This window comes from Pagrus pagrus (assembly GCF_965226575.1).
Source record: "Pagrus pagrus genome assembly, chromosome: 19".
Taxonomy (NCBI): Eukaryota; Metazoa; Chordata; class Actinopteri; order Spariformes; family Sparidae; genus Pagrus; species Pagrus pagrus.
The window spans coordinates 16,015,468-16,039,146 of NC_140203.1; the positions used below are offsets into that span (position 1 = coordinate 16,015,468).

A 23,679-nucleotide genomic window follows, 5' to 3' on the forward strand; every position below is an offset into this window, starting at 1 on the left:
GATCTGAATAGTGAACAGTCTCCCTGGGCTGCAAATCACTAATTACTTATTAATGAGTAGATGAGGAGGTCTGCGCTTTCAAAGTAAACACTGGTGAGCAGGCGTGCTAAGCAAAGAGCAAGAGGGAGATGGTTAAAGAAGGGCAGAACAGGGTAAGGAGACTTTGAACTGTACATTGAGACAGAATCGACTTCTAATTTAAGCCGAGGTTTCTTCGTTTAAATATCAAAACCGAGGAGGTGTTTTTTTTTCTCCAATGCTCCAGCTCAAAGAGGAGGAGCATGTTGAGCCGAGGGAAAGCGAGAATATGACAGAAAAGGAGAGTGTGAGTACGGCGAGAGCGAGAAAGGTTAAACAACACAAGGAGTGGGGAAGAGAAACCGAGACAGAGCGGCAGATAAAATACAAGAAAAAGTACAGATAAGTACAGAAATGGAAATGGAAAACAGACATACCTATCTGGGCTGACCTTTACTGAACTGAATCACAGAGGAGCGCGGTAGAGATAAGGCTAATACACTGAGGAGAACATCTTTATTCCAACCTTTTCTCCTGCTGATATTTCTGCAAACAATGACCAATAACAAACAGCCAAGGCGCCAGACCTGTACACCCGAACCGCGTTAAGGATCAGAATCAGCTGCCACGAAGCACTGAATCATGTCTGGATAACACCTGAGTAACTTCAAACCAGCCTGAGCTAAATCCACTTCGTTTTTATTCATAGCCAAACTCTGAACCTGCCTCTGCCACCTGCTCAAACTCCGGATAACAAAACAACTCATGCTGACTGTTTGGGCTGGCACAGCATGAAGAATCGCACACTTATACCTTCACACGCTCACGTATTAGAAATTCATTTGCATTCATCAGCAACCACTGCCCCCGGGGGGGATCTGTGGGAATATGTCGGATTGTTTAGTCAAAATTACAATACAGCTGGGGCAATTTATCTTATGAAAAGCCCGTTAATTTCTTCAGGAGAAAATGGTGTTTTCATTTGCATGCTGAATAAGGAGTAGCTAGAGAACCCTTTCCCAACCTGTTACGCCACTCTCTCCATGGCTAATGAGGCGGCGAGCAGGGAATTACTGATTCCACCGGGAGCCCTTAGCATGACAAACACACCATGACTTAACAGTTGGCGCAGAGCACGTCCACGCATGCATGTGTGTGATTGCCCGTATGTCTGTCATGAGAGTGTTAATGCGCATATTCATGACTGTGTGTGCGTGCGTGTGCGTGTGTTTTCCAGTGGCTGGGATTAAAAGTCTGCAATTACATTCTAGATAATTACATTAAATTAGTTTAGATTAGATCAAATACAGCCAATTACACAATGAGACAGAGAGAAAAAATGGCCAATAAAGTAACCCCCAGGCTAAGTGTGTGTGTGTCTGTGTGTGTGTGTGTGTGTGTGTGTGTGTGTGTGTGTGTGTGTGTGTGTGTGTGTGTGTGTGTGTGTGTTGAATTTGCTGTGCAACCAAGGAGAGAAGCTGGTAAGGCATCAGGTGTGTCTGATAACACGACTTATCACTCATGTTCAGCTACATGAGGTGCATAAATTATTCCTGCTTGAAATTATAGCCCACACTTTTAGCTCAGAGTGGGAAGTAAATTGATGTCAGGTATAATCTTGTATGCTCATGAAATTTCAGGTCCAGAGTGACTCAAAAGACTGAAGATGTGATGTTTTTAAAGAGTCAACAAAGGCGAAACTTAATATAATATCAATTGTCTAGCTAGTAGGACGCCAAGATTAAGTTTAATGGTCAACAGACTGAGGAAACACACTTAAAGTATATGATCGCATCATTCATTTCTACTTGGAAAATCAGCCAACATAACATTAAAGTTCCCATATTGTAGAAGTGGAGTGAGATTTCCATTACTCGTTTGATTATACGGCAGATCTAGGTGCTGTACAAATACGAAAGTAGCAAACAGTCAAAACTGAAATGAAATAAACACAGCCCATATTCACAATCTGTGCGCTCAAATGAGCCATCAGGAATTCTGTGAGGTTGTGATGTCACAACGTCCCCCAAGCACGGCTGCGGTCGCAAAAAAACCCACAAAGAGCTGATGCAGAAACACGGAAACACTAATAAGACACAAGTGAAAGTGAAAACTGAACCAATAACCTAAACCATGACGAAAGGATGCCTTACTTTAACCAAAATACAATGAATGCATCAGCATCAGCCTTGTTCTGCTTTGTGTATAAAATGACTGCTTTGCATTCAGATCTCTGACCTCTCTGCACAGGGGTCAAACACTAAGATACCAGACTGTTAACTCTTTATTAACCGCGGTCACCCAGAAGATGGATGGGTAATCCAGCTGAATCTAATGATACAGGTGCATGTAAGCCTTCCGATGTATGAAGTGCTCTCAGACGAGCAGACAAAGCAGACTAAATGCACATTACATACACTGATGTACTTGATTTTGAAGTGGGAAGATTATTAGCCCTTGAAAACCTGCTTTACATTATCAGTCAAGGGAAATCATTTATTTTGTCTTCCTCTGTTGTCACACAACAGCAGCGCAGACAGAGTTTTTAAGGCACGCCAGGACACTTGGGCTTTTTTTGAGAGTATCGGAGAAAAGGGTGTGATAAAACTTGAAATATTCAAGGTGCTCTGTCCAGGATAAACCTACGTCAGTGAATCAGTTTGCATTAATACATTAAGAGGATTATAAACTATGTTATTATTCCAAATAAAGTAGAGAAAGGAGTCAGATCTAAAGTAAAAAATCTTCTGATTCCATCTGACGGCAGCAGATGTTGGAATAAAGGCTGACAAGAGAGCTTCTTCTGTCACGAGTTACAGAAGACTGTGGTGGACGAGGGGAGAGGAGAGCCGAGGGGGGAGAAGGGTAAGGATAGGGAGGGGAGAACAGATAATGGGGAGGAGAAGGGGGGTAACTCCAGAGAACATATATAGTTAATGATGCCTTAGCCGCTGGGAGACACACACCAGACCGACTTGTACAGTACGCTGCCCATAAACACACCCACACCAGTGCAAACACAGAGAGAGAGTGAAGCTGAGCCTCGGTGCTCAACACACTAAGTCAAAATGCCCTTTGTGAGCAAGGTTCTACACGTATACACAGACTTTTGTAATCAGACCTTGAATTGCACCATCGTCTCAGGGGTTTCAAGTGCTGAAAGGGTGTTTTAAGGTAAGGTTTTCTATTATGAGGAAATCCAACAACCGAGAGAAAAACTCCCTGAACGGCTCCGCAGGTTTAACCCTGTAAGATAAAAGCAATGCACAACAAAGCGGAATCAAGATTAATCATCAACGTCCGGATGTTCGTCTACAGAGTTTGGTAAGCTGGCAGTCAAGTACTGTAAAGTAGCCTGTGATTTTCGAACACTTTGAGGTTTAATCTTTTGGTTGCTAATGAGGTATTTTGGCTGAATTTTGAGTCTGCGCTGTCCCAAGGGAAAACATAAAAGATGAACGATAGGGGTGCAATCGCGGTGCAAAAAGGCACTAAAGGAAAAATACCGCCTTTAAAGTTCCCATTTACACACATGCTGACAAATGTGATAAACACACACTGCGAGCGCTAATACTTCATGGGAGTTCATCATCACTGGAGCGAGAGAAAAAGCAATGAGGCTTTTTGGCAGATTTCCTGCTCACCCAGGGTTGACAAATTGCCAAGGCTCTCTGTCACAGCTCCACTTTAAGGCTGCTAACTGTTTCATCTGCTATGATTTAGATCTCGGGCATAAAAGTCGCCTGGTGGAAATGCATATTCCGCACACCTTCATTTGCATCACACAACACGGAGCAATTACAGTCACTTTGAATGGTAATTTGTATAAGACAAAGCTCAATGAATCAATAACTACTTTGTTGTTGTTGTTGTGTGAAATTACCTCAGATAAAAATTTCCCTCAGACAGGCAATTTTGAAGGTGAGTACATGAAAACAATCTTCATAAATAGCACAAAGGCGTAATTAAGGTGTTATCCAGTCAAAACAATCCCCTCCAGACTGTCAAAGATGCAGTTTGGAAGGATTTAAGCGCTACAATATCCGTCTAATTTCTCTCCAAAATGACTTGGAAGGTTACAATAAACACAAAAAAAAAACACTTCTCTGTAAAAAATACTTTATCCACTGCACCTAGAAACATATATCATCTAAAGCAGCTGGTAAATCTCTTCTAAAGAGGAGTCTATTAAATGTGCTTAAGCTCTTTGTTATTGGTTATATTCAGTCAAAAGTTTATCATTTTAAGCAAACAAGATTGATGGCACAAAATTGTAAGATAAATACTAATTACCCACCACACCAAACCTTGAACATGACCCCTGACTGGTGAGAAGAAAAGATCTTCAAACTTTGTCTTCTGCTTTTTACTTAAACTGGACAGTTTTAACTTTATGTATCATCATTAAGTAAATGTTGGTTGTGCAAGGTAATGGCTATAGAATAATGACACCATCAGCATTTAGATTAGCTCTCTACAGCCCTCACTTTCATTAATTTGTTTGCCACCGGGCACAAAATCTCCCAGGAAAATGAAGGCTGCCTGGTGATGGAGTCAGACTGGCAGCCTGGCACCATTCCTATCTTTTTTCACATCTCCATTATCGACTGGGTGAAAGAATAAGCAGTGTTTCTCCTGTGTCGTTGGTATTTTCCACTCTGAGAAAAACGAAAATGATCTGGTTGTCTTTGCAACAGATGCACCGACAATAATGCCATTTGGAAACACTGGGGGTTCGGGGTTGGGGCTGTTTCCACTTTAATTCGAGCACTACTGAAGAAGCTTCTGTCTCCACTTGAAGCAAACTTTTAAACAAATACAAAAAGGTTTGGAGTTAGTTTGATTTGTGGCAAGCTCTGTGTTTGTAGTTGAAATTATGCAATTTCCCAGCTGAAATTAGTATTTGCTCTGCAAAAAACAAGTAGGAAATGATCTAACAGTGTCGTCTGTTTGAAGCTACAGTAGGCTACTGAGGACTTGAGTGTGCTCATCGTTACCATCATCTTCCTTACATTTCCTTTCATTTTCAATATTATGTTTTTCTGATTAGTAGGCAAATGACCTAAATAAACACGCTACAGTAAATAACCAGGCCGATGCTGGGCAGTGGACTGGCAGTGTCATGGCAACCTTGTCTGTTGTCCGATGTATGGTGTGGCGAATTAAAAGCTTGTCAGACACACTGTCATTATTTTTATCTCTAATTCCACAGATGAATCCCTGGTTGCTCCAGCTGCAGATCATTTTGATGAAAGGAGCTGTTATAAGATATATTATGGTTTCCTCGCCGCAGCAGCACAGTATTGTAAATTCACAATTGCACTGTGACTGTGTTGCACATCTCTTGAACAAGAAGGCAGATATGACGTGTTTGCATAACATACAAGCTTTCAACAGTTCAATATTTTAGAAACAAAGAGGCATTGTACTGGATTACTTATACCCTGCATAATTCATCTCAGCACATGACTCAGACAAACAATGACTAAGAAGTACTTGAGAATGTCTTCCTGTTTTATGCCGCAGCACGATTTGAGCCGGTGACTAAAGTGAGACGTGAAGTGACAGATGGGTGCTCTGTAAATGTTGCTGTGTATTGTCATATTTGTGGTTATCTTTTCACTCCACCAGCGCTTCCTTTTGCTCGTGTTCTGTTTAAATTGGTTTATAGTTCATCAGCAGCAGATCAAACTGAGACAGACTTACCTGAGTGTGAAAATCTGCACTGAAGAAAGCGTGGACAGAGCCAGAAAAGTAGAGAGGGTCTCTCTCTGCCGGATGGGTTTGGAGGGCGTCATCACCACAAAGTTATTGTCCAGCTTCAGCTCCGACAGCGGCTGAAACAGCCTGACGCTGCCGATGCGCTGCATAGGCGTATGCCCTGCAAAATAGCCCATCGGCCTCTGCTGGTCGGTGTGGACGGAGCTGCCCTTTCTTGAGTCCTCTGCGCTGCAGTCCCCGCTGTCTGTGGTTTGAACCATGTAGTAGAGCTCCACAGGAGTGCCCTGGGCCTGCTCAGACACCCTCTGTCTGCCTGGCCTGACAGTAGGCGGGCTGAACCAGCTGGCCAGAGGCTCTAGCTCGGCCACGCATATCCCCAGCTCTCCTTTTAGCCGGCATGTCCCACGCACCTCTTGAGTCTCGTGAAAGGCGAACATCCTGACGCAGGGCAACTTGTGGATGGCGCTGTAATCATCCCAGTCCCTCCCTGCGATGTAGAACAACACCTGAACCTTTGGCCAGCTGGGGTGAATCCTCTCGCTGATGATGTAGGTGTGGACCTTCCAGTTGAAAGTGAAGAGAGGCGGCGACGACGCTGATGTCGGCGCTGACGATGAAGTGAAGGAGGGCGTGTTTAATGGCCCCGGCAGGGTCTGCAGCAGCTCCAGAGGGACGGACTGCTGGACAGACAGCGGCCCGTAGCTAGCATTGACGAAGGGCATCTGCCGGGCCTGGTGGACGAAGAAGGACTCGGTGCGAGCCTGCAGGCTGGAGTTCCTCATCAAGTCCTGATTTGCCTCCTGGAGGAAGAACGCCGACTCAGCGTTAAGGATCCGGTAGCTGACAGGCAGATAGATCGGTGTCGGGCCATACCTCTGCAGGCCCTCCAGGATCACCTTGCTGTCCACCACTGAAACAGAGAGAGAAAGACAAAGAAGGACCTGTTAACCTTTGTTTCAGCAGCTGAGGTAAAAACATCTGGAATAATTCGAAACAACTCCGGGCATCAAGGTACTTGTAGCTGTGTGAGCAAGGTTATTGTCTATACGTGAGCCTGGTGTGAAAACAAAGAGCAGAATGAGAAAAATTGGAGGAAATAACTCTGGACGCGGGCGGCGGCGCTTAACATTTCACATTACATTTGCATGCGTATCCTCCAACCTGAGGCAATCATATCTAGAGTCGCTTCTAGTGGTGAATGTTTAATGGTTTGTTGGAGACATTTCCATATGATATCACTTTCATGAGCCGCTGCTCTTATTTAAAATCATTTGTTTGACTCAATTTAAAACTGTTGTGTCTTTCTGAGTCGCTTGCTTATCAGGCTTTCCCATGTTTGCTCCACTAACTCGATCTTTTTTGCTCTTTGCTTCAGTTTCGCCTTATTTCTTTTAAATCTTTTACAACGTCTTCATCTGCCTCCTTCCTGCATCCTTCCCCCATGTCATTAAAACCTCCTCTTCCTCCTCTTATGCGTCATCGCTGCAAAGTACGGAAAGTTGGCATCAGATTCTTGAGCTCCGTCCCAATCCCATGCTACATTTTTAATTCTAAGCAGGTTATGAGCATATGGTGCAGTCACAGTGGAAAACTGAAAAATGACATATTCAAAATAGTCAGCGTGTACATATACTACACATATGTTTGAGAGTAGTGTTTATGTGCATTATTGTCCCATAATGCAGTATGTTGAAAAGAGGAGGAGCTGTAAAACATTGAAACAAGTTGTGGATGGTGAGACAGGAACAACAATCATGACATCTTGGTTATTGTTGTTGGAGTTAAATTAGCAGTGGCATTTCACCTCTGCAGTTTGATTTATGTCAAAATGTTTCTGCTTTAAACTAAGACAATCAGAACATAGCATATACTGTATGGAACTGGTAAAAAGAATACATAAATAAAAATGAGTAAGTAAGTAAAAAAAAAACAACAAAAAAAAAAACAACAATATAACATCCAGATAATTGCCATGTAGTCAGTGAATTAGCTGCGGGCTATTAAGCCATGTTTGTTGGATACATTTTGGCAAATTGCCACCATTAAAATTATGCCGAATTATATAATTGCAGTTTCTGTTTGCAAAGTACCCACTCATGTAGGAACAGCTATTACTGGATAACTTTAATACTGACGAAAACTTAAAAACGTGATGATTCTCAGGCAAGGTCTGGACTATAAAAAGTGCTCCCTCTTTTGAAGCCGATTTAGGGATGTTTGTTCTCCATGGACATATAGTATTAACACATGATAATATCCTGACAATCTGTAAATCACACATCATCTTAAACATACATGTGCCATGTTCAGATTTGACAGTCGTGACTCTGGAAAGGACGAAGATGTTTGACACATAATGAGTCCATTAACTTTATCCAGGATCTGGATTTGCTTCACCATGAATACATGAGGCCTTTCTCCATGCTGGTGCCCTATCACATGCACCTGGTGTCACTTTGAGACCTCCTAACAACTAGCCAAGGTAGCAGACTGCAAATGTACCTCACATTCTATCTTCTCATATCTCCTGCTTGGCGCACTCCCTTCACCTCTCCCGCGCCCACCTGCGGAGACATGCCTCACTGTGACTCCGTGCTTAAGTATTGAAAAATGTATCTGTCTGATATCTATAACAGAACTCAGATATCACACTGGCACCAATCTCCCAGCCTCTCTCTTTCCCACCAACCTGGCCCTAGAAGCTGCTTCCCTCCATCCCTGTCTCCATCCTGCAAATCTCCCCACCCCCTGTTTCTCCTCGCCATCAAGATCCAGATATTTAGACTGATGGAGTTGCCCATGAGAGCCCATTGATTTTCTGTCCGGGTCTCTCGGTGCTGTTGGAGACGGGGCAGTGGCAGTGATTTGTGAAAATCACAGCAGCAATGACCGACCGGCTGGCCAGATGGACAGGAGCAGCATCAGGCACAAGACGGCACTTTAGAGAGGACCATCCCAGCTCTGACACATGAGGATGCAGTGAAGGTTCACCTCACCTCCTCAAAAACCTTGTTTCACCTTAATGATTAGGATAAACATTTAAAAAACTGGTCCTTAAATAAGATGATTGAGAGAAGACTCATTTCATTTGTATGTTTACTGTACATTCATTAGTATGTGTGCTGATGGAAATGACCTCATAGGGGTCATCATGCCCTGCATTAAACTATCTACAGTAACAGGTCAGATTAAGGACAGCTACTGGTGCTGAAATGACGTTTTCATCATCTTTTGTATGCGTTTGAGAAGTGTCTTTTCTCATAAGGCGCTGTCGTTAGCTGTAACCCAGCTTAATGGGGAGCCTAATGAATCAGTCAGAGTCAGTAGCCAATCCTTCTTCATCTGTAAGAAGTTTTAAGTCCAAGTCTGCATGAGCAGCTACGTCTGTTTTGTTATATCACGCTAGGACGTGGATTGAAACTTCAGTGGCAGTAAATCAAAAATCATTTATATGACATCCAGTTTTTAATAAGTCCATTTTTATTCCCTTATGAATACAGAATGTTCAAAATATGGCCGCTTTCTCTGCCACAGCTATGAAAATTGTGTTGGCTGCCCGAGCTGCTGAACCTAATTACAGACCTCTATTCTGTATAATCATGTGCATTAATAGCAAAAAGTCTGAGTGTGATACGGGCAACAAAGTCATGAAAATATTACAAATGAATCATAAATACTTTGTGGGCAGTTGATTTTTTTCTTTGTATTCATGTTGCACACCTTTCAACTACTCAGACTCCAGAATTAAACTGCATTTCTTTTACACTGCCGCATCCCTGATGGGAAAGAAATACCAAAGGAAGTAAAGACCTCGACTGAGACAGATCACCGTGAGCGCCACAGTTTTGACTGAGAGAAGATGTTTACCCTGAAAATGACAAAACAGAGAGCGATGTCAAGAGTGGAGCAGCTGCTTAGTCTGTGCTGGATCAGGCTTCCAGCACTGCGAGAGGATTTTTCTGTCTTTCTGTTTCTCTGGGTGACGTGACACACTGTCCCAGTTACCGCTCACCATGACACAGATGAAACTAAATACCTCATTACAGCCGGAAAACATTGTAATTTGTAACTTCAGATTTAGAATATGTCCCATTCTATGACACCAATAGGCCGTCGTAAATAGAGAGGCAAAGCCGACGTGATTTGTAGCCCCGAGTTGCCCTTGGATTTCATGTCTGCGGCTACTGTACTTGTAAATCATGTCTTCGGGACTGTTTCTGCAAATGAAAAAGGGGATGATTTGTGCAGATAACTTAACCCCTGTGGTAAATCCTGGTTGTAAACTCTCGTGGAGGATTTCTGGGCATTGCCAACCCCTCAGGACACGGAGGCCGAGGAGTCTGATCACATATCAAACATGCGGCTGAACTGGACTGGCCTCATCATTAGACATATGTTCGAATCAGGATTTAATGTCTTGATGTTACATTCATGTAGCATGAACCAGGCGGCCCACAGGAACATGGGACTCTTGATTAAAATGCATTTAAACTGTTTTCCGTGGAATTCCTTCAACGCGCGGCGAGCAACTTCTAAAATTAACTCTCAAAATGGTATTAAAGCATTCATGTCCCCGAGACAGCCATGTGTGGCTTCGAATCAAACCGTTTCTTATAATCACCTGTTCTCATCCCTGGCGACCCGAGTAGAACTTCACCCAAGAAACATAATCCCTTCATCTCGCCTCCCTCCTCCTCTTCTCATCCTATCTTTATCCTCCACCATGTGTGCATCTTGCAACCACTCCCTGATCAAACGTATTAACTTGGCCTGGCTTCAGTAATTCATTAATCAAACAGATTTTCTTATAAGAAATCTATAGAGAGAAAAGTGACGGAGGTGAGAGCTGGGAAGACGAACAGCAAGTCGGAGCAGGGAAGTGGGAGGTGGTGGTGATGCTGGATTGTCTTCATGTAAGTGAAAGAGTCAAAGATTACAGTGCAGCAAGCGCTGATGTTCATAGCCCACGTACCCCCTTCATTATAGCATTCAGTTTAAAATTAGACTTGTTTTTCCTGTAGAGCCATCAGGAACACAGCAGAACATTACTGCTTCAGAAACACCTGCACACGAGTTCACCACTTTACAACCTGCTGATGCAACTCTTGCTGTTTCTTCGATCACTGGAAAAGAAGCGCAAGTGGTCACTGACAGGGCTGGCATGTGAAATCTAAATCTGTCCATCCATTGTTCACCCCAAGGAGCTCTGTTTAGGTCCATGACAGGTTCAAAGGAAACGTCTGGTAATACTATATATGATATATATTGTCAAGAAAAACGCATGAAAAGACCAGAACCAGCTATTTTTTTTTTCCTGTTAACAAGTGAAGCCTGGTATAGCTTATTCCTCTGTGCTCTCATTCATCCCAAAACTAACAGAAACACACCAATAAGCCACACTGTGGCACCTGGTGACATGTAACCTCAGTGTCATGGGCACTGTAGTTTATTTACACAGCAGGCCACACTAAGCGCAACTGAACAGCTGGAAATAGTCCTCAACAAATGCATTTATCTTTAAGTTTCCTAACCATGTATACACTGTGCCTATAACATCTGGAGTTGTTAGTGAACAGAACAACTCATTTTGTTTGTCATTCTGTCAAATCATCACGTCAAACTAAACTAAGACTACGAGCAAGATTAACATTAACACATTTTGGCATGTTAAAATACTGAACTACAATGGTGAACTAAATAAACATTAGCTAATTTTGGCATGCTCATATTCTAAACTAAGACACGCTAAAGATGGTGAATGTGGTAAACATTAAACTAGCTGATTAGCATGTCTTACTGGTCATTTTGCCACGCTAGCATTGCATTTCTAGCTCAAAGTACAGCTCTATATATCAGCTGGCATGACTTTAGACTCTTGCGACGAGTTTAAACAAGATATTTTGAAGATTTAGGCTTTAGAATCAGTGGACTTGGCTCTGTTGTGTTTTTTGTTGCATTTGATAACAGTAATAAAAATAAAGAGTAGCACCATGAAGTGAAAAAGAACTGAGATACCTTTACACAATTTAATGTTGACATTGTGAAGAGTTGTCTGCTGTCTGTCTGCGCTTAAAAGAATCCTTCACTGTCTTCTAAAGTTTGTCTTTTCAACTTTCAAACAAAACAGTCTAGACATCTTTTCAACATCTTTTCAACAGCCTTTAGGACTTACAAAAAGAAAGGACATGGACCTGAGCAGCTATACACTTACTGTGAGAAATAAAAAAGAGGGTCCTTATTTTTGGGGATCACCCAAGACTTAGTTTAAACTACCTAAAACATGCCATTATCAAGCTGTTTGACGCCGTTTTATTTCTTCCTCAGCGCTTCCACTTTTGTATCTGGAAGTGCCAGAGCTTTTTACCTTACTGATTCTGTGTTGTAAAGAGAACAGCACATCTGGCTTCGCGTCTTCAACACTGACATTTAAAAAGCTTTTGAAATCCCCAAATTTTCATTAGTCCACAAGGTAAAACATTAAGCCGTGATCTTTATGTGGCATTTTCTTTTGTTAAACATTTGCTCTGTGTGGAGGCCTGCTCCGCAGAGGGGCTGCTTAGGGGACCTTGAAGTCACCATCAATGGACTACCGTTGGTCAGTATGAGAGGTAAGTTTCTCATCTTCCGCCGCAGAACAATGGATTGAAAAGAGTATTTTGGGCTCTTGGAGAGCTGGATATAAATGTCAGCCACTGCTCAGATGGGGAAAATGCCATTGGCAAAGTCAAGAAGTTTAAAAACCTTATCAAAGACGGTTTCTGATAAAGACTTGTGCGCACACAAAGCGGACTGGAGGCTGAATGTCCCCAAAACCACTGAGCAGCACGACAATTAGCAAGGCTATTGACTGGACTGGACCGGGTATTAGCAAACTTAATCAAGCATTATCTTAACATAATACTCTGCTACTTAAAAGGGACAGTTTACTCAAAAATCAAATATACTTATTTTTCCATTTACATGTAGATTGTTTTGGTGTTGCAGTTGCAGAGTTTTGGAGATATCGACTGTAGAGATGTCTGCCTTCTCCAGAATGTGATGGAACCAGTTGGGCAGTGTTGAGTGAGAAAATTACTTTTAAAATGTATTGTATTTCATATTACTGGTTACTATCATTTGAAAGTAATACGTTTCAGCTGCGTTTAGAAAAAAAAACTGAAAAAGACCCCTCTCACTGTAAAAACTGTGTTCTGTATGACCACGGCCGATTGATGCTCCAAACTGGGAGCGCTTGCAGTACATCAGGGGCTGTCCTGGGGTGAAGAGAACGACTGAATGGTGGAGAATCTAACCACGTGTAGCATGTCTATACTGACAAAAGCTGAAAAATTGACGTCGTTATGAGCCTCTGAACACGTTTGAACGCTTGCCAGCGACCCATCAGGTAGGTAATGTTACCTGACTTAGTAAAGTAATATATAATTGCAACACGTTACTTTTGTAGTGCATTACTCCAAACACTGGAAGTGACTAAATAAGTGATTTTGATACCGGCATAAATAATTGATATGCGCTCTCTAAGTAAATATGCAGTATTACCTTAATATAAAGAGCTACGGTGACTGATTTAGTGAAGTCTAAAACAATCCCCCCGAAAGTCTTTGAATATTTATGTCAAACTGCAGAAAATTGTGTCATTCCTTTCTTTTCTTTTTCTTTTTTTTCTGCACAAGGACTCGCTCTAGCCATGTGTGATTTCAGAGCAAACTGTTCCTTCCAAAGCTATCGTAGTAAAAATGCTTCTCGAAACAAAAAAACCTCCTTATTCCTAAGAACCATGAAGAGAAATATCTAATTCACAAATATTTATTATCCTTCAGGCTCATCCACTCACCATCTCAAAAGCACACTTTGGGTCTTCTTAAGTGCCGGCTACTAGATATAAAACCGTCTTCTGTGTCTAGCAACATAATCCCCTGGTTAGTGAATCGTCCTGGTCGGTATCTCAACACAAACAAAAACACACAGGAACTCTAATCGCTCTAAGTGCCCATCACATGCACTCTGACACTGCGGGAGAGCCGGGGCCAAGCAGAGAGCCCACTCCCAGCTGGAGGTTAATCAGATCACATAAAAGCAAAGCACACCTCATCTTTCATCACTAGGCAACACATTTATGCAGCAATCGATAGGTGGAATCATATTTTCCCCTTTCAGAGAAATGAGGGAAAATGAAGTATTGTGACCCAACCAAGATGGATGGGGCAGCGCTTTATAGCTCAGATATCAGCAATCAGTCTGAGCCACGTGTTTCTTCAAAACTTGAGTTGTTTTCATCTCTGACAAATCTTATGGCCTCTTTAGATTCAGAATGGCCTTTGGGTCATTTCTGTCAATAAAATTCCCTGAGTTGACTGAGCGTAAGTAATTTTCAGCACGCTCGTCGGCTCTCTTTCAACCTGAGCACCTGCCTCTCATCTCACCTGCAGTGCACACACATATCACGTCAATACAGATATATTAGTGGAGCCGCATGGCGTAATCCTTTGAGACCGTTAGTCTGAGAGAGAAAGACATTCCTCACTCCCCTATAGGCAGCCAGAACAACTGGAAGCAAAATGTACAGCTTAACAATGACCAGATTACATCTCACCTCATCTCATCACAAAGGCTTAATTATTCATTTGCGTATTAAAAATAGATGTTTTAACATGTCCTGTGATGGTGGGTTCTGTAGGGGTGGTGTTAAATACTGCCAAGACTCAAAGAAAAATGAAGCCTTTGTGATAAATCCCTCTTAATATGTGAATATATTTGAAATGATGAGCGTTCTTTGCCGTCCTCCAATAGCTAATTAAGTCAAATAAATGGACAAGCCTGAAAAGGAATTCACAATTTTAGGTAATACAGTTCATTCTTTGATCGTTCCTTCAACTATAAGGTGGAATAGAGGAGGTAACGTGTAAGTGATATAGTGAATTTCACAAAGTTTGACATCATCTTCAAGGACGCAACAAAAAGAAAGCGAAAATGTCCTCCTTTCTCTCTGCCGAGATGGAGACGCAGGGAGTAATTACATAATACGTGGTCTAAACAATGCCAAAAATGAGTTGTTTGTAAGCTGTCACTTCTTAAACAGCCAGCGTGTCGCACCACAGGCAGCCTCAATTAGATCCAAAAGGTAACTGCTGCTTGGAATGACATTTAGAATCCATCCTCCGACTCTGCTCGCTCGGAAATAATGTATCTCGGTGTTACAGGAATCTAAAAGAAACACTAATGGAAATAAAAAAGATAAAGCTCCCGTTTGGGCATTAGTTATGCGCGACTCGGGAAAACTTCCAGCAGCTTCCGAGCATTTCTTTGTCTGCATAGAGAGCATTTTTTTCCCCCCGCTCGGTCTGCAAAGCATCACGTCTCCCTGGTGGGGGTAGTGAGCAACAGCAATGAGCAGCAATTCGCCAGTTGTGCAAAGAGGAAAACAACCTCAAAGCTTTCTGCCTTGAAGACACATTTGGGACGTGAATGGGCTTTTTATGACACTTCAATTCTGTCCATTGCCCGTGGGCCCTGTGTTGTGCATTGTACAGTGTCAAAGAGGGAGGAGGTGAATGGCGGAGCAGGGAGCCGCTAAGGAGCCGGTGGTGGTTTAGACGAGATGAACTAGGAGACGAGAGCTCTTGAAGGAACGGGGCCAAATGTGCTGAGCGGAGCAGAGCAGCAGTTAGCCTTCCTTCGAGGGCACCCGCAGGGGTAATCGAAGGCTTCAACTTTAAGTATGTGGGCTCTGCTGTTGTCATTTAAGACCACAGATTGCCTCGGTGAGATTATGAATGTGACCAGCTCTCTCTCTCTCCCTTTCAGTGAAGTTAGCGCACTTTGAAAGTGAGTCAAATAAAAGTAGTGACAGTGACAGATGATGCGGCGCCGCGCTCAGACGGAGGGAGACCTTTGTCATAAATAACAACGACTCTCGGCACATGATAATCATATCCAAGTGAATCCATTCCAGGTATCCTGTATATTATACGCTGGGGAGTTTTCTTTTTTTATTGTGCAAATATATGAAATCAGATGCGGTTAAGTGGGTAAGAATAATGCAGCGAGTTGGCCAAAAGGAGCAGGGTGAGTAATGTTCTGGCATTTCCAGCAAGGTTACATTGTAAGAGAGTCAATGGGCCTTAGACATCAGGCACTGCAGCTGCTCCAGGAAGTCAAAAAATGCAAAGTACAATATTAATTATGCTCAGAAGAAGGAGTGGGCAGGAAGGCAATGTAACCGCTTACTGTTCCTATAGATAATAATGATAGTTCTGCAATTTATGCAATTGTCTGACGAAAATAACCTTTTTTATTATCAGCAAAACTAATAAATTCAATAAATACATAGATAAATAAATAAATTCAACACATTTCTTATTACTGTCCTTTATCTTTGCCTTGTCTTGTTAATTTTTTAAAATTTATTCATGTCATTTACTGCTTTAACTTGTATTTCAAGTATTATTTCTATCAATTTATATTGCAATGGTTCCTTTTCCAGTCGTTGCATGGATTGTGTATGACTAACAGGCCCATCCTACTCGACCTCTACCTTGCTAGAGCAACACCCCGATCCCAATGATGTGCCCGAGACTAGAACAATGATTTATGTATTTATTCATTTACTCACATTTTTCCTACCTCTCTGTCCTTGGTTACTTATTTTAATATCCATATTTACCTTCTACTCACCGCTCTATGGAAGCCCTGAGGGGGCAAGTGCGACACTTTTTCTTCTAGTGGTCCGTTTTCTAAGTCTGACTTAAATTGTCTTTTTCATCAGTGAAAACATGCGAAAAGAAATTTTCAGGAGAAAAAACATATTGATGTGTGATACCAAGTGAAAAACAATTCACTAGGTTTCACACATGAAAAAAAAATCCTCCTGATTTTGATTTTTTCACATGTTTTCACAAATGAAAAACTGGAAAATGGAACTTGGAAAGATTATCCAAAATGGATCAGCAGGACCAGTTTCCTCACCAGCTCATTGGGGCTTCTGTACCATTGTTTTGTTTTTGTTTTTTTGCTTTCTTTCTTATTTTTTTCTTTTTTTTGATTCATTTTTTCTTTTCCTCTACTCATTTAATATTCCAGCAACCCTCTTGGCATCTGTTTCGTCCTTTTCCACCTTTTGCTGTATGCGCACACACACTGTTACCCATGCACTCACATAAACACATACAGGCACACGCACATTCACACTCATGCACTTGCCCAAGCTTTATTGTGTCTCCTCTTGTTGTTTTGTCTGCCTGTTTATTTTTATTCTATTTGATTTCAGTCAGGTAATGTAATGTCCCTGTTCTGTATTTAAACACTGATAGTAATTGGAAAATAAAAACAAACAGTAAAACTGTTTAAATAACCAAGTGAGATAATGAAATTCATTAATTTATGACTAAATAGGCTAAAATCAATCAGAAGAGCATCCAGGATATTGCATCTGAACATATTATAGATGCCGATAATAATGCAGTGTGAAGTGCAGCAGTTTAATGTCTTCATCTATGAAGAAGAAATCATTCATTGCCAAGCATCTAAAATCCACAACTGATCAATCTTTGTAGGACATCAGTCATTAGTCTGCTGTGGATGATTGATTCCAACCGATAACTGAGGAAGCAATCAAATAAGGGACAGAAGATGATTAGAAATTAGATTGTAGGTGAGCTGTGACAGATCAATATTCAGAATTCATTTACCCATTTAAAGGGCAACTCCACCATTTTTACACATTAAAGCGTGTTTACAGGTCTTGGGGAGTACTACTGTATATGTGAAAAAAAGTAGTATAAAGGCCTTTTTATGGCTCCAGAGGGAGCTGCATGTAATCTGATAAACTGCCTCCAGTGATGTCACTCAGTGGCTAAGTTGCATTGTGGTTAATGTAGGTACCAGGTATTGAACGGGAAGAAGAATGCACGGAATAAAAAGGGTGATATTTCTGCTTCTGCTGTATCGATTTTAATAATTTCTTTTTGAGCTTTCTACAATGAGTGGACTGCTTTTCAAAACCCGCTGCCTACATTACTCACGATGCAAGCCGCTGAGTGACATCACTGGAGGCAAATTATCAGATTACATGCAGCTTCCTTTGAAGCCACAAAAGGCTTTACACTACTTTGCGCTCCCCAAGACCTGTGAACACACTTTGTGTAAATTGGTGCCCCTTTAAAGATGTTATTTTGAAAGTGGAAAATAAACACACAGGTGCTCAAATGTGAGAGATAAATATAATAGCAGGACACAGAGGCTCAAGTTTATTCATTAGACAGGTAGAATCATAGAGAATGAAAGTGTGTCATTTCAATTTTCTCTTTAGAAGCGTCATTTTTTTCTCGCCTTCATCACATGGACAGAAGGACAGCTCTATTGAGCTCTCCATAATAACAGGTTGTATAAATCAGAATAAAAAAAGGGCCATAGAGGTAAGTGAATGCGCCTTCAGGTAGAGACACTCTTGAGTTTAAATGTCTGTGAGTAAGGCTGAGAAGTTTGATGGGCTGTAATGCAGGCAGTAAGAGTGAGTATTGGGCTCTACATATAGGCAATACAGTGGAACTGGAATGTAAAACAACGACATTTTACAACACAGTCGTGGTAAAAGTCATCGGAGATGTTAGCGATGCGGTCTGAGGACGGCTGTAATTGCACAACGCTCCTGCAGAAGTCATTTTTTACAGCTCAGGGATCTGTATCTGCTGGTGGAGGGGGGATTTAAACAGTGCAGCATAATGTGCTCTGCTGTACAGTATGTGTGACAGCATGTGTGTTGAGGTTTATGTGGTAGGGGGTACAAAATCCACAAAGAAGAGCACAGGAGAGAGGATTGATTTTTACTCATGTTGCATGTGTGTGTTGATCACGTGTGATTTTTTTGTCACAATGTGCAGAGTTGTGCTGCAAATGTACTTGAAGGCAGCATTTCTGCTTCTTTATTATGTATTTATGTGTATCTGGGTGCACGTTTATGCATGTGTACGACTGTCTGAGCGCGAACACACTCGTAACTCCTCCGAGACGACTGCCAGGCAGCCTCGGGCAGACTCCATCATTAGAAATTTAGATTTTGAGCCACCATGCACCCCATTGGTCAAACTACAGATGATGAAAAAGTTCAACCTCTAAAGCTCTAACTGTAACATCTGTAAGTGTAGCTCAAATGCATTCTTTCCAGCACGGAGGAACGCCTCTGGCACAGCATACAGTGGACTGTGTTGAACGGGGGCACTGGAGGAAAAGTTGCGCCCCACCGACAGCAGCTAGGAGGTAAACAGCCTGGAAGAGAGGAGCCTGGTCTCCACGGCCCTGAGGAAGTCCACTGCACGCTCCAGCAGGAGCAGAGGGAGAGAACAGACAGTCATTTCGCTGCTGCTCAGAAACTCTGAAATGAGATGAACTCGGAGGTCTCTCCCTGCAGCAAGCAACGCTCATGGCATGCGTTTCTTTATCCATATCCTCCCCCGAAAGTGCCACAGAGAATTTGGAGTCTTTGAGTGCAGCTCAGTGGTTAGGGGAATGAGCGGGAAATGGAAATAAAGATGCCAAGAGAAAGGCTGTCTATCATTTTCACTCAATGCACAGACCTAGTTTTATTTGTCAGCCTCATCTTTCTCTTGCCAGATTTTGTGACTAACAGAAGACGGGAAAGGTTTAGTCAGATAATTATCTTGCGATCGCCTTGGGTTTTTGCTGAGAAAAAGCTTTTCAGAGTTTCTCCGCTTTTTATAGCCGGTCATAAAGTAAGACGCCGCGCATCATAAAGTGTCTTTACATCACTGTGAAAAGCTGCCTCTCTTTGGTACATCACTCATGGTTGAAATATGTGGAATACAGAGGCCCAAGGTTACCCATGCTGTAGGCAAGCAGAATAAATCTAGAATAACTCATGAAAGGGAATGACAATCTCTTATTCCATCTTCTTCTACAGGGTATAAGAGAGTTATCTTTTGCTGCTCCTTGTCCCCATTTCACATGAGCAAAAGGACAACTCTATGGGCCCTCCGTAATAACAGGTTGTGGCAATAATAGGAGAGAAAAGGCTGCCGAGGCAGGAGAATCTTCAGGTAGGGACACGCTCTTGAACCGAGTTTGGATTTCCTTGAGCGGGGGATGAAAGGTCCGATGGTACAGTGGGGCTGACAAAAGTAAATTACCTTGAAGAATAAGGAAAATAGAAATGTGGAGCACTCTGCAGCAGTGTGCAGAGGAGATGAGTGGCTGCACATTCAAGCATGTCCTCTGAATGAGTAAATGTACGAACGCATGAATGAGTGAGGGAGTTCTGTTCTCGGTCTTTGCGTCCCAAAAAAAAAAGAAAGAAAATCACACCTGAATTCAAATGACAGATGAAGTTTAAATCCCATCCTAATACTTCAAACATTAAGTCTATAACTTGAGCAAAAAAACTCAATGCAAGACTCCTGGCTGAGTCAGAAACAACTTTAAAAAACTCTTCTTCCGAGACACCTGCGAGCCCACTGTCAGGTGAATTTCTTCAAGTCTTATCAGGATGGATTACATCAGCGGGGTAACCTTTAACACCATTCACTCAACGTCTAATAAAAGTGAGTGGATAATTGTGCACGACTGTATGTCCGACCTCAAGGATGGAGAGAGGTCCCCTGCCAGACTACATGAGAAAAATGCCTCGTTTTAACGATTTCAAAGCCGAATTGATCCGACTGTCTCGTGCTTTGATCGCCTGCTGCACATGCAGAGGCTACTATGAAGCAAGGTCACATGATCATACATCACAGCCTCAGGATATTAAAGCGCTAAACTAAAGCAGATCTTATATGACCACTGAAGCTTTTAGAGCCAGAAATAACACGTTCATATACTTTATAAGGTGCTAACGACATAGCAGGCTTTACAGCGTCGTTTCTTGTGGTCTTGTTCTTGTGGAGTTTACAAGTATCGACTGGATGGTTGCTTTTTTCCTCTAATGGGGCTGATTTTGTGTCATTGAGGTTGCTTCGATCTAAAACTGGTGCTTACGTGTTGATTCAGAATTGTAATGGCATCGACAAGATGCACTCAAACTTAAAATAAAAAATTGTTTTGAATGCTCAGTGGTTAGGGGAATGAGCGGGAAATGGAAATAAAGATGCCAAGAGAAAGGCTGTCTATCATTTTCACTCAATGCACAGACCTAGTTTTATTTGTCAGCCTCATCTTGCGTCATTCAATAAGGAAAGGAAAGGTCTTTCACAAAACGTATTACTTGGACTTACTCATACTTCACTTATGTTTCACAGGTAGTTCTTTCAATAAAAAAGTAACTGTCTTTGAAATCACTTTGCCAACAAATCAGAACTGCAGACTAATTTAACAAGCCACATAACAGTAACCAGGAAAAAGCAATATAAAGTGGTTAAGTATCCCTGTGGATGCCCGAAATTAAGCCATAAAGCAAAGGTTTTTTTCATTTCCCATCCCTTGCTGTCTGTGAGTCATCTTCCAAGATGTCTCCATTCATCGACTCATTATTAACGGATGTGGGCTATAAGCTGTGACAGTGTTTACAGAAGTGAAACATAGTTAAAGTTTATAACTTCTTTTTCTCTCACAATAAGATTGCAACCAAGCGCATATCCAGCATTTGAACTACACTACGATGGCATCAGCAACAACAAGACCGCTTTGTAAAGGTCAGTACAGCCATCACGGCTGAAAGCTGAGTCCAATTTGAAAGTGCTTTCAGCCAGAAGTCCAACAAATGGCTGCTGATCTCGAATCTCCCGTCCCGGTCAAAAGATACCAACTTCTTTGTCCCACTGAAGCGATGCGAGTCTAAGGATGCCAAATGTCAGTCCACCTTTGCTAGCCAGACTGAAATATCTCAACGACTGCAGGATTGATGAATTGGTAGATGAATTTTCATCTGCCACCAAAACAGGTCAAAGATTTGACTCATCCAGTGAACTACCTCTACATCTGCTACATGGATTGGCGCAGCATTTTTTCCCATGTGTCCCATTCAGAGTGAACTGTAAGAACTTTTCATTTAGCATCATCATCAGGTCAAAGTTAAACTTTTTCCAGTGAGGTTTGTAATTTGGTTTGTGATGCTGAGATTGTGAAGATGGTCAACATGAGAATGTAAACACTGCCATTGTGAACTGCAGTTGATTAAACATGGATTTATCTTCACTCATGTTTACAACTTGACTGCAGATGTGATCCATTGCAGACTTAATCATATGATCTACTGCCGACAAAATTTTATAAAGCGTGTCCAACTCTGTGTCTTTTGTGAGGCTAAACTGTCATCATTTAATTATGTGTTTGTGTGTGTTTTGCCTCTATTAAAGAAATTATTAATTTGTTTGTGTTTATACAAAAGGACTTTCATGGTTTTAGTGGTCACCGTTGGAGACGATGAGGCGAGGGGTGTTCAGTTGGTCACCTATACCCTGGACCTTTAATGGTTTTAGTTTGGTTGCTTGAGCGATAAACCTGGCTAGCAACCTCTAATACGCTGATTTTTCTGAGTAACTGGCATGCACACTCTCAGGTAAAGCTAACAAAACTAATGGAAGTTTTTGTGTTTCTTTTCTTTCAACTCTCCTTTGAGCTCTACTGCCATACATCCACCCTTGTATGCACACTTTCATGACATATAGCAACATGTAGCCACAATGACATTTATGTCAGAGTCTGGCACTTCTACATCGATTGCTGTCCTTGGGAATCAGTCAAAAGCAAGTACAGACTACCTTTTGTGTTGCCTTCAGCTTGTTTTCATCATATTGATCATCCAGATGACATCAAGCTCACAATCTGGAGTGGCTTGCCCTCTCCTCAGTTCTCAGTATTACCATTAACACAGTTATCAGGGGGGTCAGAGAGGTTAGCTCTTCTGTTAAGAACACTGTTGGGCTGAAAATGAGCAGAAATGTGCGCAGTAAGAAGAGCATCAGAGAGGTATAATGGCCTGTGGTTCCTGTGTGGCTCGGAAAGAACTCTAATGAGTGCACTTACATCCTCTCTTGATTTTCTCAATTACCATGTGCATGAGCGCATTTGTGCTTACATGCATTTGTATTCATATCACATATGTGGGTGTCCAGAAAGCAGCGCAGGCTCTTAGAGAAAAGCACTCCGTTGATGAGAGCAGATCAATATCTAAGCCGCCTATTATCATCTCCCACCAAACTGGGAACCCACAATGATTCTCCATTCAAAGTTAATGACCTTTCCTAAATACCAGCACGAGAGAACTCGCTTGTTTATGTTAGTTTGCATCGATCTGACACAGAGTGTGTGGCCCCGGACATATTCATTGTATTCACACAGGCCCTGTTAAAACAAAGACTCTCCCCGAGTTTGATCATGACTCCCAGGATGGAATATAAACCAGAGCAGATGGCCAGCCAAGCAAGACAGCAGGTCCTCTGAGGGACAAAAAACAAAGCAGGTATTATTTTTTAATCAGTAGCTGCAGCTGATTTACTAGCAATGTCTTTACTTAACGCTCACATTCAATGGCTAGTTGTCTTTTAACAACCCAGCTGAGCGGTTCAGGAGCATTATATTGGGCATCATGCCTCGCAACTCTTGGCAGCTTGGCATTGCTCCCCTTGGCCACCAGCAAGCTCTTGTTGTTTTTATATTCTCACTTCAGCAGCAAGAGCCATCAAAGATAAAAGCACAGTTGCTCTTTGTCACACAGAGACAACAGTCATGAAATTTTAACATCGAGGAGGACTGATCTTGCAGTGGAGACAACACCGGTCCCTGAGCAGAACTCAAATTCAGTGACACAGATTCAGGCGAATAAAGTGTCAGCCTGTTAATGGGATGATTGGGCTTGTTATTGTGTCTCTTAATGAGATCTGATAAATTTGCAATGCATAAACAATTTGAATGACCATTGTCAAGAACATATAAAATATGCATGCTGTTTCTACACACGCATACTAAATCATGCTTACTGTTACAGCTCTTTGA

The 23,679-nt window shown here is 42.0% G+C and overlaps 1 protein-coding gene across 1 annotated transcript in view; it reads right to left on the bottom strand.

Annotated features, from left to right (window-relative positions):
• The window catches only part of LOC311275056 (transmembrane protein 132C), a 165,652-nt gene that overhangs the window by 106,580 nt on the left and 35,393 nt on the right, over window positions 1-23,679 (bottom strand). Inside the window, exon 3 of the mRNA XM_084383247.1 lies at window positions 5,725-6,649. Within this exon, the coding sequence (XP_084239373.1) occupies window positions 5,725-6,649 (925 nt within the window). The remainder of the gene's footprint in view (window positions 1-5,724; window positions 6,650-23,679) is intronic.